The sequence below is a fragment of the Balaenoptera ricei genome, chromosome 4 (genome assembly GCF_028023285.1).
Source record: "Balaenoptera ricei isolate mBalRic1 chromosome 4, mBalRic1.hap2, whole genome shotgun sequence".
Classification (NCBI taxonomy): Eukaryota; Metazoa; Chordata; class Mammalia; order Artiodactyla; family Balaenopteridae; genus Balaenoptera; species Balaenoptera ricei.
Genome location: NC_082642.1, coordinates 78,080,127 through 78,092,946, shown reverse-complemented (window position 1 = coordinate 78,092,946; position 12,820 = coordinate 78,080,127). Strand labels below are relative to the sequence as shown.

At 43.3% G+C, this 12,820-nt stretch overlaps 1 protein-coding gene across 9 annotated transcripts in view; it reads left to right on the top strand.

Moving 5' to 3' along the window:
* The window catches only part of ABCC5 (ATP binding cassette subfamily C member 5), a 194,068-nt gene that overhangs the window by 133,092 nt on the left and 48,156 nt on the right, over positions 1-12,820 (top strand). For 6 of the 9 annotated variants that reach the window (XM_059920627.1, XM_059920623.1, XM_059920622.1 and 3 more), the window contains exons 5-10: positions 378-525; positions 5,344-5,577; positions 5,725-5,898; positions 6,510-6,657; positions 9,563-9,711; positions 10,121-10,228. In XM_059920627.1, the coding sequence (XP_059776610.1) occupies positions 378-525; positions 5,344-5,577; positions 5,725-5,898; positions 6,510-6,657; positions 9,563-9,711; positions 10,121-10,228 (961 nt within the window). Of the gene's footprint in view, positions 1-377; positions 526-2,915; positions 4,575-5,343; positions 5,578-5,724; positions 5,899-6,509; positions 6,658-9,562; positions 9,712-10,120; positions 10,229-12,820 lie in introns of those variants that run through there. The other 3 variants (XM_059920633.1, XM_059920632.1, XM_059920631.1) reach the window with 3 other exon arrangements.

The following is a 12,820-nucleotide window of genomic DNA, read 5'->3' as shown; positions in this document are numbered from 1 at the left end:
CAGAATACATTTTTGTGGTAGCCGATTGTCATGATTAAAATCTAGTTACGACTCTACATTTTACCACAGGATCCTTCAGAAAGGGTTGGGGACCCTTGAGGAAGGAAGTTCTTATCCACAGGCAGATTCTATTCAGGGATAATTTTTCTGGGTGGAAGGAAAGACTTTCGTTCTCATCATTTTCTGAATCCTGAGAGGCTCCCTATACAGGGTAAATATGTAGTTACCCAGGAAAGGTCTTTCTTCCCCAGAAGGTGAACACTGTACATAACTTGAAAGGAGAGACTGGTGTGAATGGTGGCAGGAGGGAGGCTGGGTGGGGTGGTGTGCGTATTCCCTGGGGAGATGTGTGACGGAGGACATGTGCCCTTGTTAAGACTAGAGAGACTGTGGCAAGAAGAGCTGCATGAAGTTGGGCCAGACGCTGCTTCCCTCCGGAGGGTTGTGTGGACCTTCTGCCGCACCAGGCTCATCCTCTCCATCGTGTGCCTGATGATCACGCAGCTGGCTGGCTTCAGTGGACCAGTAAGTCCTAACCATCCTTCCTGACAGTCTCCAGGGCCCCAGCCACGGCCAGCTGTAACCTTCTTGTTCTGTTGCAGGGGTCACCCTCACCTTTGGGCTAGTTAGCAGCCTTAGAGATGCCTCCAGGTCTTTTGCAAGGGCGCAGTTGATGTTGGGGTGAATGGTGGTTTGTGAGAACTGGAAGGAGGAGGGGGCCGCGTTGCCGGAGGAGAAGCGGACCTGGCTTGCTTCCCTGGGGTGGGGGTGAAGCTGAATGACTCCAGGTCTGCCCAGGGCCGCGCTGCTTTGCCGCGTATCGACACGAAATGACAGTCCTGGTTCGGGAAAGGTGTCTCACAGTGCCGTGAGCAGTGTTGTGTGGCGTAGGCTGTTGCGTTGGTGCTGGTGACACACTGAAGGTCTGGGGGCAGAGTTGTCACATGTTTGACGGTTCTGTGGCACATGAGCCCTCAAGAAGCTGGACGACTGTTGAGGTTCTTAGAGGCTAACCTGAAGTCCATTTCAAGTTCTGGTTTACAGTGTAAACCGTGTGGCAGGTGTTGGGGTGGCAGCCCTGGTTTTCCTAGCGTTGCTGAAGCAGAGTAGGGGAGAAGAGTGACGGTCACGCTGTTTTCTGGACGCCTGTTTCTTACACCTGCTGTGCTGCCTTACACTTGAGACTTTGATTAAATCTATTCTCTACATATTTGCCTTGAGGCATCGGAGCCGTAGTACTCCTTATTCTGTGCGTTTTCCGTGTGTGGGTAAGCTGGAGGTTCATGGTTTTGGTAAGTATGGGCCTAAGGTGCATGGTGATTAGGTAAAAGTAATTTGCAGTTTTTCTGTTATGTTTTTTTGTTTGTTTGTTCGTTTGTTTTTGTTTTTAATGTCTGATGCCTTTTAAAAGTTTTGATCTCTTTTCTGAAGCAGAGAACACTACTTTTCTGGTATTGGGTTTCTTATTAATTGACCAACTAACATATTTTTGTATAAGTTTTAAGTAAGAGGGACCATGTAACTGAATATCATGTCACTGACCAAAATGGCAAACGTTTTCATAGGACCAGCTTCCCCCAAGAAGAGCTTCTGTCATTGTTTCACTACAGGGCTGGTGGCTGCTCTGATCTTTGGAAGAATTCTTTCAGCTGGGTAGCACGGTATACAGGCTTCCTTGATTCCATTTGGCCAATGCAAGAATTTAATTGGCTCCTCCCACCTCCCCCCCAAAATTCCACAGATTGTTGGGATTTTAATTTTTCACTTGGGAAAAAAAGTTTCTTATGCTTGTTCAGCTTGGGGGCCTTACAGTCACTCACTTGAGCATCTGCATATTCCTTTATCTCTCTTTTAAGGCACAGCGTACTGGAATACTAATCTCTAGTAAACTCTTCTAGATGCCAGGGAAAGCTGAGAGCCTTCCTTTAATAGGAAAACAGCAGCACGCTTTTCCTTTTCTCCACCCTCTTGAGGAAGAGCACCTTAAGGCCTGTGTTATTTCGGGAGATTTTCCCCTAGAACAATCAAGAAAGCAATGGTCCCATCCACAATGTCTCTAATTAATAAAAAAAAGATTTCAAATTGTAAGCAATGAAAACTTCTTGTTTTGGAGCTCTAATTCTGACAAATTTCTTTTTAATTGGAAATTTGAAGGATCGGGTTTGAGATTAGTATTAGCAATGAGCATACCTTCCACCTGTGGATTTGAATCCTCTGGAAGAACATCCATTTTAGATTTTTGCACGTTTTCTAATATGGCAAGGCTCTCAAACTGGCTTAGTCTGTTCTTACAGAAATCTGCGTAAGATCTGACTCCCCAGATACCATATATTTTTTTAATCTCCCCTCAGGTCTCACTGAACCTTGGTAGCCATATGCAGAGCAAATAAAACACGATCAAGTGACTGTGTTCTGTTTTGTTTTTTAACTGCTGGCCAGCTGGGGCTGGACATTAATGATCAAGGTGATCTAAGGTTTCAGTGATGCCAGTGGACCAGTGCCCTGTGCGCACGGTGTCCAAGGGTCACCATAGTGTTAATGGAGAGCCAGAATCTCTAAGGGTGTGGTCCTGACCTACGATGAGTGACCAAATTGCTAAACTTGCAGAGATGATTTGTGGCCTTCTTGGATTAAAACAGTTTTAAAAGACCAGGCCTGACCTATGATCTGTGTGTAAAGAATTAGCATCCGCCCTGTAGATCTGCAAGAGACGGCTCCCTCCTGCAGTGCTATCTCTTGGTGAATGCTAACTCTGCTCACGGGCCTTTTGGGGAAAGGACAGTGAAAAGCCTCTAGAGAGGTAAGTTTCCCACCCTTCCAACCTCTCTCCAGCTGCAGCTTGCTTGATGCTGTCAGGATCTGGATTTGGGGGGAGTGTCTCTGTAGTGGAACCAGTGACAGAAGCTGTTCTTTAGAATTTTCAGGATGGCTGTATTCTGCGGTCAGAATGAGAGAGTCAAGCTGGGCAGAATCTCTCGCCAAGAGTTCAGGTAAGGTAATGTTTATTCACTGGGAATGCTTTCCACAGCCAGACAACTATGCTGACAATCTCGAGTTATCTCCCAGTTTGTTTAAATTTAAATGATTAATTTGTAACCTTTTAAAACGAAATTTTGGTTAGATTTTTCATGAAAACCTTTTTTTTTCTTTGTTCCATACAAAATGGTTTGAAATGTAATTGTTTTTTAAAAACCCCCTATGTGTTGGAAATTCTTTAATCTGCTGTTTCCTCTTTTCCCTCCCCTTTGAAAGTTTTGCATAGTGTAAGCATTCATTTTGTCTTTTACCTTCCCCCTGCTCCTCCTCTCTGGGAGGTACTAATGCTATTACCTGGTGCTGAAAAATGGCACAATAAAGGTATGGGAAGGAAGGAACCCCAAACTACAACCTGCTGTCCTTTCACGCCTTCCTTTGGAGACTGCTCCGTCAGTGCCGAGGTGTGTGAGAAAATGCTTTACTGCACCGCCATCTTACTGAGTTGCTTCACGTGAGGAAAATGGGGTTTTGACCCTGCCACTCAGTGACTCAGTTCCACATTTTGGATTGCATACTGGAAAAGAAGCCAATCTTCTTGCTAGTAAACCAACAACCCAGCTGTATGCAGTGGTGACCCAAGCAATGGATATAAAACCTAAAAATCCGAGGGAGGGGAGAGATGGTATGCAATAGTTCTTGGAATCTGAAATCTCCTATTTATTTGATCAGGTTATTTACTGAGACTTGACATAAATCTGATTGGTGGGAATCTCTTAGGATCTAGTTGACATCTGATATTAATTTCCTCTCAGGAAAAACAAGAAATACCGATTTACCCAGAGAGAGTCTGGGTTCTGGAATTCAGCGTTAGCTGCTTCAGGACAATTGCTTCTGGCCTCCATTTTTGTCTGTCATTCAAGCGCTGGTTTCCAGCTACAAGTACCCTTTGCTATAAGGATCGGTGTAGATGGGTGAATGGGTTTCTCCTTAATTTTATTTTCTTCCTTCGGGGAGGGGGATTGATTTGGCTTTCTTTTGTTGTGGTTTGTTTTGTTTCATTTTTGGCAAGATCAACTTTAGCTGCAAGGACTCGAAAAGACTCTGAAGGATGCCACCCGTTTTTCCTTGAGGCCTAGATTTTTGTATTCCCTCCGGAGCAGAGGTCACTCCTCACAGCCTAGTGAACCAATAGCACCAGTGATTTTAAGCAGAGTCAACTCTTTGGGGAGTTTCCAGTTTTGTTTTTTTGTTTTTTTAATTCTCTTTCCTTAGCAGCAAGGTCTTTATTCCTGGAGAATCTCCTCTATTGCAGACTAACTGCAACTTCAGGAGCCCTAACCGATTAAGTGCTGTCAGCTTGATGCGCTACTCCGGACTCTGGAAACAGATATTGGTTCTATGCTGTAATTTCCACTGTGTGTAGTTAAAACAACAGTCGAGGCCAGACCTGTTGGCTGGCTAGCCCTGTATAACTCGACTCTGTATGTTCCCATGTATGTTACCGCAATGCTCCTCCTGTTGTACAGTGTCTGTGAGATGCTCTTTGAAGATGGTACTTTTTATTTTTTTCATTTTCAATAAAAGTACATTACCTCCCACTTCCTGGTATTTAATCCTGTTGCTGAATGTGCCTCGTGTGAGTGTGTGCTCCGGCGTTGCAGGACCTCAGAGCTGGAGGTGGCACTCGGTGGTTCTTGGGGGCTGCTGCCTTCCCTCCCTGCAGGTGGTGTTAGACATGTGCTACCTGAGGTAACATGTTTTTGTTTTTGGGAGGGAGCGGGGAGTGTGGGAGGGCCCTTGGGAGGGTCTCTGGATTTGGAATAGTCTTGCTTTGTTTGCTCTCTTCTGTACTATTAAACTGCTGATGTTTATTTTCAGGAATGTTTTGCAAATGCACTTCTCACTCTTCCCCAGTCCAACTGTAGGTACACTGTTCCTTTTTATCAAATAAGCACGTTTGAAACGATCCAAAAAAAAAAAAAAAAAAGGGTCTTAATTTCATGTAAAGAAATGTATCATTGTGTGGAGATACTGGAATAAGGTCAAATATATACTTTTTAATGACCGTGTGTTGAGAATGAATTTCAGCTCATGGACAGGTTTATGTTACATTAGAAAGAGTATGGGTTTTGGTGGTGTCCTGAAGGAAGAAAGTTTCAAATTAGACCTACCTCCTGCAAATTGCTCGGCGTAAATAGCTGCAGGTGGACCGTCAGCAATAGCTGGTCCTCCGAGAAGGTCTTTCTCTGCTTAGGCACCTGTCACTGTACAGTGGAGCTGCCTCCTCTTTCTAACCTAACATAAAGCTGTGGCGTGGCGTGTGAGTGCCGTGGAGAAGCTGACTGCGGTGTGTGTTTCTCCCTGTAGGCCTTCATGGTGAAACACCTCCTGGAGTACACCCAGGACACAGAGTCTGACCTCCAGTACAGCTTGCTGTTAGTCCTGGGCCTCCTCCTGACAGAAATCGTGCGCTCTTGGTCACTTGCACTGACGTGGGCATTGAATTACCGAACTGGGGTCCGCTTGCGGGGGGCCATCCTGACCATGGCGTTTAAGAAGATCCTTAAGCTGAAGAACATTAAGGAGAAGTCCGTGGGTGAGGTGAGCGAGGGGTGTCTGCTTCAGGGCAGAGAGAAAGCTCCCAACCTGAGCTCTTTCCTTCCCTTGGGTCCCCGTTCTGTCCTTCCTCTTCCTCAGGCAGTGTCTGCGGCCTCACAGTGTCCACTCACTGCTCTTTGTGTCTCGTAGCTCATCAACCTGTGCTCCAACGATGGACAGAGGATGTTCGAGGCAGCTGCCGTTGGCAGCTTGTTGGCTGGAGGACCTGTTATTGCCATCTTGGGCATGATTTATAATGTAATTATTCTGGGACCAACAGGCTTCCTGGGATCAGCTGTTTTTATCCTCTTTTATCCTGCAATGGTGAGTAAGCCTCCTTACCGTATTTTGGCAGCTTCTCCTCAGATGAGTTACTTCCATTGGGCTATATATAGTAGGCACCACCGAGGTATCACATCTTTGACTGGAAATTTCCTTAAAGCAGGTACCTGGTTTGGAAATGTCTAAAAAGAGCTAGACAGTGTTCAGTCCATACAGGCAGCATTTTGACTTCAGAGGACGTCAGATGTCACTTGAATAAAGGCAGTAGCTCCTAAGTGAGATTTAAAAAGAGGGAGTGTGAGTGAAGGAGGTCAGGAGGTGAACCCTGGTTCCCCCAGGTAACACAGGAGAGGTTGAGTCACGGCACCTCAAGGTGATACTAACTGATATGGCTCTCCCGCTTCCCTCTGGTAGCATAGGTATCTGTGATTACTCTGAGGACAGATGTTTACTTGTCTTAACTTTCTTCCAAACGATAAGAGTCAAATACTATTTGATTATCATTTAATAGACCACTTTTATTAAAAAGCAGTACAACTACGGGATGCTCACTTTATTTATAATAATCTTAAGTGGATTTATTTCCCAGAAAGACTAGACAGTTCTAACTCTGAATAAGCTGTGATTTGGCGTGACATCGCTTTTCCTTTCAGATGTTTGTATCACGGATCACTGCATATTTCAGGAGAAAATGTGTGACCATCACAGATGACCGTGTCCAGAAGATGAATGAAGTCCTCACCTACATTAAATTTATTAAAATGTATGCCTGGGTCAAAGCATTCTCTCAGAGTGTACAAAGTGAGTTTAAAGACTTCATATGTGTATATGGTAGAAGGATGTTGGCTTCTGTGCTTCCTGAGCACATTAGCTACTGGGAATCCTAATGTCATAGGATCATAATACCTTATGTTCTTATAATAGCCTATGAGCTTTACGTTGATAGGGATCTTAGAGACTGGCACCCATAACCTCATCTCACAAATGAGGAAATTGAGACCTGAGAAAATTGCGATTTTTTCTAAGATAACTCAGCTGGTTATGAGTAATTTATTCAGTTTCAAAGCCCCCTATCTATACTCTCATCCAGCCCATAATTTTCTGGTCTGGCCGTGAAGACATCATGGAAAACAGTATCAAGTGGCCACTGAGAGCTCCACTTCTGCCCCCACCACTCTGTGGGTGCATGCGCACTACGGGTAGGTGGGTGTGAGACCCTGGGGGTAGTGCTGGGAGAAAGGCTAGGCTGGAGGTCAGGACAGCTGGACTCTGGGCCTCGCTCTGCCACTAACTCACAGGGGTGTTTTAATTTGGTTTCTTTTCAAATAATTGATTTATGTTGAGTCACAAGGTTCTCAGTGCCTGCCCTGATCCTGATCCGTAAATTCAGTGCAGACATAAACATGTCGTATGTAAATGCCACAAAGTTTGGAGGAATAATTAGCACATTAGCTGGGCATTCCAAAAGATCTCAACAAAAGTTGAAATCTTGGGCCCTAAAAAAGGTGACTTTAAGAAAAATATATTTAAAGGCACTTTAGGGGACTTCCCTGGTGGCACAGTGGTTAAGAATCCGCCTGCCAATGCAGGGGACACAGGTTCGAGCCCTGGTCCAGGGAGATCCCACATGCTGTGGAGCAACTAAGCCCGTGCGCCACAACTACTGAGCCTGCGTTCTAGAGCCCACGAGCCACAACTACTGAGCCTGTGTGCCACAACTACTGAAGCCCACGCAGCTAGAACCCGTGCTCTGCAACAAGAGAAGCCAATGCAATGAGAAGCCCACGCACCACAACGAAGAGCAGCCCCTGCTCGCTGCAACTAGAGAAAGCCGCGCAGCAACGAAGACCCAGCACAGCCATAAATAAATAAATAAATAAATAAATAAATATTTAAAGGCACTTTAGAGTTCAAATGAGAAGACATAGTTACATTTAAATTTAATTTAAATATAAAAGATATGACTGTTCATTGACCATAATCTCACAGTGAGCTAACCTGAATATGATCCAGTTAAAAAATTGGTTCAGGGGACTTCCCTGCGGTCTAGTGGTTAAGACGTCACGCTTCCACCGCAGGGGGCGTGGGTTCCGTTCCTGGTCGGGGAACTAAGATCCCACATGCTGCGTGGCGTGGCCAAAAAATAAAAAAGTAAAAAAAAGTTTAAAAGTTGGTGCAGTTTTGGGTTGAACAGAAATACAGTGTTCAGATCAAGGAAGCTGTTTTATTTTCACTGCTTGGTTTGTTGACTAAACAGACCTTTAGGAATATGGTGTCCACTTCATAAACTTTAATTATGAGTGGTCAGAAACATCCAGCAGTGGATTAGGCTCTTTCTTCAAGTAGTGAGTTTGTTGCCAATAGAATGGAACAATTGGGTGCTAATAGGACATCTGCCAAGCCTGTTGGCAGGGTCACCAATGATGGTCCCTTCCGGCTCTCAGATTCTAATTTTCTCAGTTTTATAATCTTCTTTCTGAGACTCCAGTCATCCTTCAGCCCCTGACTTTGGTATATTTACCTGTGTGTTTTAGCTTGAAAAGAGATTATACACTTGGGCAAGTTATGTGATACATGTTAAAGCAATGAGTTGAATTTTTTAAAAGTATGACTTGAGAGCTGGCTCTCAATATATTTCCCAGTGTTTGGGACAGTGGTAATTCCTTTAAAGGTCAGTTCATAGTCTCCCAGAAAAATTGCTTTTATGTTTGAAAATTTTTTGAAAATACCTCACCGCTTTATTGTCATACTTCTTACTCCCTGGTCTTTTGTACTCCATGGTTGCTCTGTTAATAAGGTTGTCAGTTTTATAAATATTTAAGAAAAATCATTCTGCTTACAAAAATTGTATTTCACTCATCTTCTTCCAATCACCCTTACTGCTTTTTGTGTGAAAGCCTCTATTCTAGCACCAACATACAGTAGGCACCCTAGTAAATCTTAGTTCCTTTTTAATTCTCCATTATCGTTGTATAGTCTTTTTTAAAAATTTTTATTTATTTATTTATTTATTTATTTATTTATTTATTTATTTTTGGCTGTGTTGGGTCTTCGTTTCTGTGCGAGGGCTTTCTCTAGTTGTGGCAAGCGGGGGCCACTCTTCATCGCGGTGTGCGGGCCTTTCACTATCGCGGCCTCTCTTGTTGCGGAGCACAGGCTCCAGACGCGCAGGCTCAGTGGTTGTGGCTCACAGGCCTAGTTGCTCCGCGGCATGTGGGATCCTCCCAGACCAGGGCTCGAACCCGCGTCCCCTGCATTGGCAGGCAGATTCTCAACCACTGCGCCACCAGGGAAGCCCTATAGTCTTTCTTATAAGTACCTAACCTAGAAATAAACAACCAGGTAAGCAAACAAAACTGCCACTAGCAGATATGATTAATTTGTTCATTCCTTCTAAACATAAGAAATTTGCAAAAAGAATTAGACTAAGCCAGAAGATGATCATTGTACTGAGAAGTAGTGACTGTTTTCTGTTAGATTCATTCCTGTGACTTGATCCATTTCAAACCTCAAGCTTGTGTGCCAGCTTTTGTGATTGTAATTGATGGCCATATTGACCTAGTTTTTTGCATCATAGATGTTACAGGGTCGTTTTAAAACCAATGGTGGCTGAAGACCTACCAAGTCTTGTTTGGTGACAGAGGAGCAATATCCCATGGTTTCTTTCGACTTGCTTTTTAGAAACTGGCTTGCTTTTTATTCTTAGAAATCCGAGAGGAGGAACGTCGGATGTTGGAAAAAGCCGGGTACTTTCAGAGCATCACCGTCGGTGTGGCTCCCATTGTGATGGTGATCGCCAGTGTTGTGACCTTCTCTGTTCACATGACCCTTGGCTTTGATCTGACGGCAGCACAGGTCAGTGAGCCCTCAGGGCTTGGGGACGTTTTAGAAATACCACATATAGAGATGCTCTGGTCCTCTTGTTACTAGATTTGGATTTTTTTCATTCATGCGGTTAATCTGAGAAGTAGAAGAGTGGGGATTTAGCCCCAGTGCACAAACAAGTGTACGGGTTGTTTTACAACTGTGGGTTTAATTCTGAAAATACAGGTCATTGTTTGATTCAGATTCACTGAGAATTTTAATTAGAGGTCTCATAAAAACTCTACCTTAAAAAATATATATCTGAAATATATCTGACTCATACCAACATTTGACAGTCAAGTTACAGCCCTCCTTAAACCTGAAAGGAAATTGATGACGTCGTGTTACTTTAGTCGCATAGCCTCATCAGGCTCAGTTTCTTCTCTTTTCCTATTTTCAGGCTTTCACAGTGGTGACTGTCTTCAATTCCATGACTTTTGCTTTGAAAGTTACACCATTCTCAGTAAAGTCCCTCTCAGAAGCATCCGTTGCTGTCGACAGATTTAAGGTAAGTGGTTCCCTTCCCTCCTCCGTGTCAGGAGCTGTGGCAAAACTAATTGCTGCCTTTATTCCAATGGGCCACATGGGCTGACTGCACTTGGCTTTTTCACCTTCAGCCTTTCGGCAAGTTGGTAAGAAAGGGGGCAGTGGAGGAGACTCAGGGGACCTTTTCAAAGAAATATGAATTTTTACCTTTTGTAGACAGCCTAGTTCTGGGCTCCCAAAATTTCAGTGTTCCCCTTCAGAGCTAGTCCCTTCAGCCTGGACCTAACATGGATATATGTTATAATTTACTGGGTCTTTAAGTGATTCAAACCTAGGCATAGAATTATCAGGAGGCTGTCAGCTTTTGCTCACCTTGATCTACATCTACATCTACCTCTACCAAAATACTGTCGGGAATAAGCTCTTTTTGATGCTTTTCCCTGCCCTGTGGTTGCCACTCATGATACAGGTAATGCAGTGACATGGGAATAGTCATAAGACTAGATCATACTGAGAACTGCAGTTAAGTACGTATCAGGGGTTTTTTTTCCTTGCAGATGGTTAGTTGATTGTGCCTTGACTGTGTTTTTTGTGCCTTCAGAATAATACAAATACATGATACAAGAGGTAGATATATTTGGGAGGGTGGAGGGAGATAGATATTTGAAAGTGGTTAATACTTAAAAAAAAAAAAAAAAAGTCCAGCACCTGTGTGGCTGGACTCTCTTGACAAAGCCACTGCAGAGAGTAGCTCCTGCTAATACTTCTTGGCTGCTGAAAGCAGTACAAAAGCAAGGTCAGTACCTGGAAGGCTTGAAGCTCAGGTGTTTGAGGGATTGATACCATCACCTTAGGTGTTCAGGAGAAAACAAATTGGGTTTTCCCCTTAAGAAGAATGGAGAATAGCTTCCCAAGATTTATTTATATTTTACTTGTTTACAGTTAACCAGGTGAATTTTGTTTGGTCAAGAAAGCTAGTCCTCAAGAATGTGCCCCTCGACGCTAGCCCCAAGCCTTCCCTCTCCCCAGCCTGGCTGCTAGAAGGCCAAGATCCAGAGCCACGTGAAAAGAAATGGTCTAATTGTAATCAGAGCCTTATTTTGCAGAACCCACAATATCTAGTTTTGAAGAAGGCAGATTTTTTTTGTAAATTAAAAAAACCTTATTGGCTTTATTCAGCGATTCATGAATTGGGCAACATCCAATCTAGCAACTAGAAGGAGCTCCAAGGAGCTGTACAAAATGCAAGACTTTTATAGGTAGAAGGGAGCAGGAACAAGGAAGTTATTCTAGGCAGAAAATCGCATTGGTTATTACAAGGTTACTTTCCTTTAGGGGATGGCAGGGGTCTATCAGGCAGGTTACCTAACTAGTGCTGATCAGGTGATTCCTGATTGACTTGTTTAATATTCCATTTTTGGGAGAGCAGAAACTATAGTTAGGTCTCAGTTTGGTGACGTGGGGCTTAGCATAAGTGACTCCATTTGGGGCCTGTGGTCTTGTTTTTAACAGCCCACAGGAAGCAGACCAGAACTCATCCTAAATGGATCAATTTCTTCCTAAAACAAAAACGCAACATTTTATATAGGATTTAACCAAGACCTAGAGTCTCATAATATAATATTCAAAATGCCCAAGATACAATCCAAAATTACTCTGCATACAGAGAAATTCTAGATACTGAGATGACCCAAATGTTGGAATTATCAGAAAAAGACCTTAGAAATGAAAAGATAGAAAGTCTCAGCAGAGAAATAGAAGATATAGAAAATAACCAAATAAAAAAATTTTAAGCTAAGAAAATATATTAATCAAAAATTGAAAATATATTGGATGTACTTAGTAGCAGAATACAGGTGACAAAGGAAAGTCTGTGAACTTGAAGATAGATCAGTTGAAATTATCTGTGATAAGCAGAATGTCCATCCCTAAGGCAGATATTTTGAGCATAAATTTGTCCCCCTATTTGTTTCTCTGTCCTTTTTAGTGAATGGCTTTGGTGGTATTTTGGACGAAGGAATAGGAATTTATAGTATAGATTTGTTCACCCACCCCCCACCCCCCTTATTTCTCGAGAGCTCTCTTCTTTTCACTTACTAGTGAGAACCTGTTTTAGCAGGTGGCTTTTCATGCTATAGATCCTTCCTCTATCCAGGAAGCTTCAGAGTTAATAATAGAAGCAAAATCACCCCCAGCTCTGTTGTATGCCTCATGAGAATGAGTCGCATTCTAGCTAATTCTGCTTGGCAGTCTCCTCCTTCCCCCCGCCTCCACTTCTGGGAGAATGATAACTTTAGAAAGGCAGTGAGAAGCCACCTTATAACTTTTCTGATAAGACAGTCACCAGTATAGTGTTGCCAGGTTTAGCAAATAAAAACACAGGCCCCCCCAGTTAATAACTGCATGAGACGTACTTATACTAAAAGACTATTCATTGTTTATCTGGAATCAAAATTTAACTAGGCATCCTGTATTTTATCCGGCAACCCTATGAGTAGTCCCCTCTTCTGCTCAAAAGATACATTCTGATTTGATTGCTTCAGTGAGTGAGAGTAGTGTTTTGATGTAAAGTTGAGTTTTATGGTTTATGTATCTCTAAGATTCTGTTGTCCTG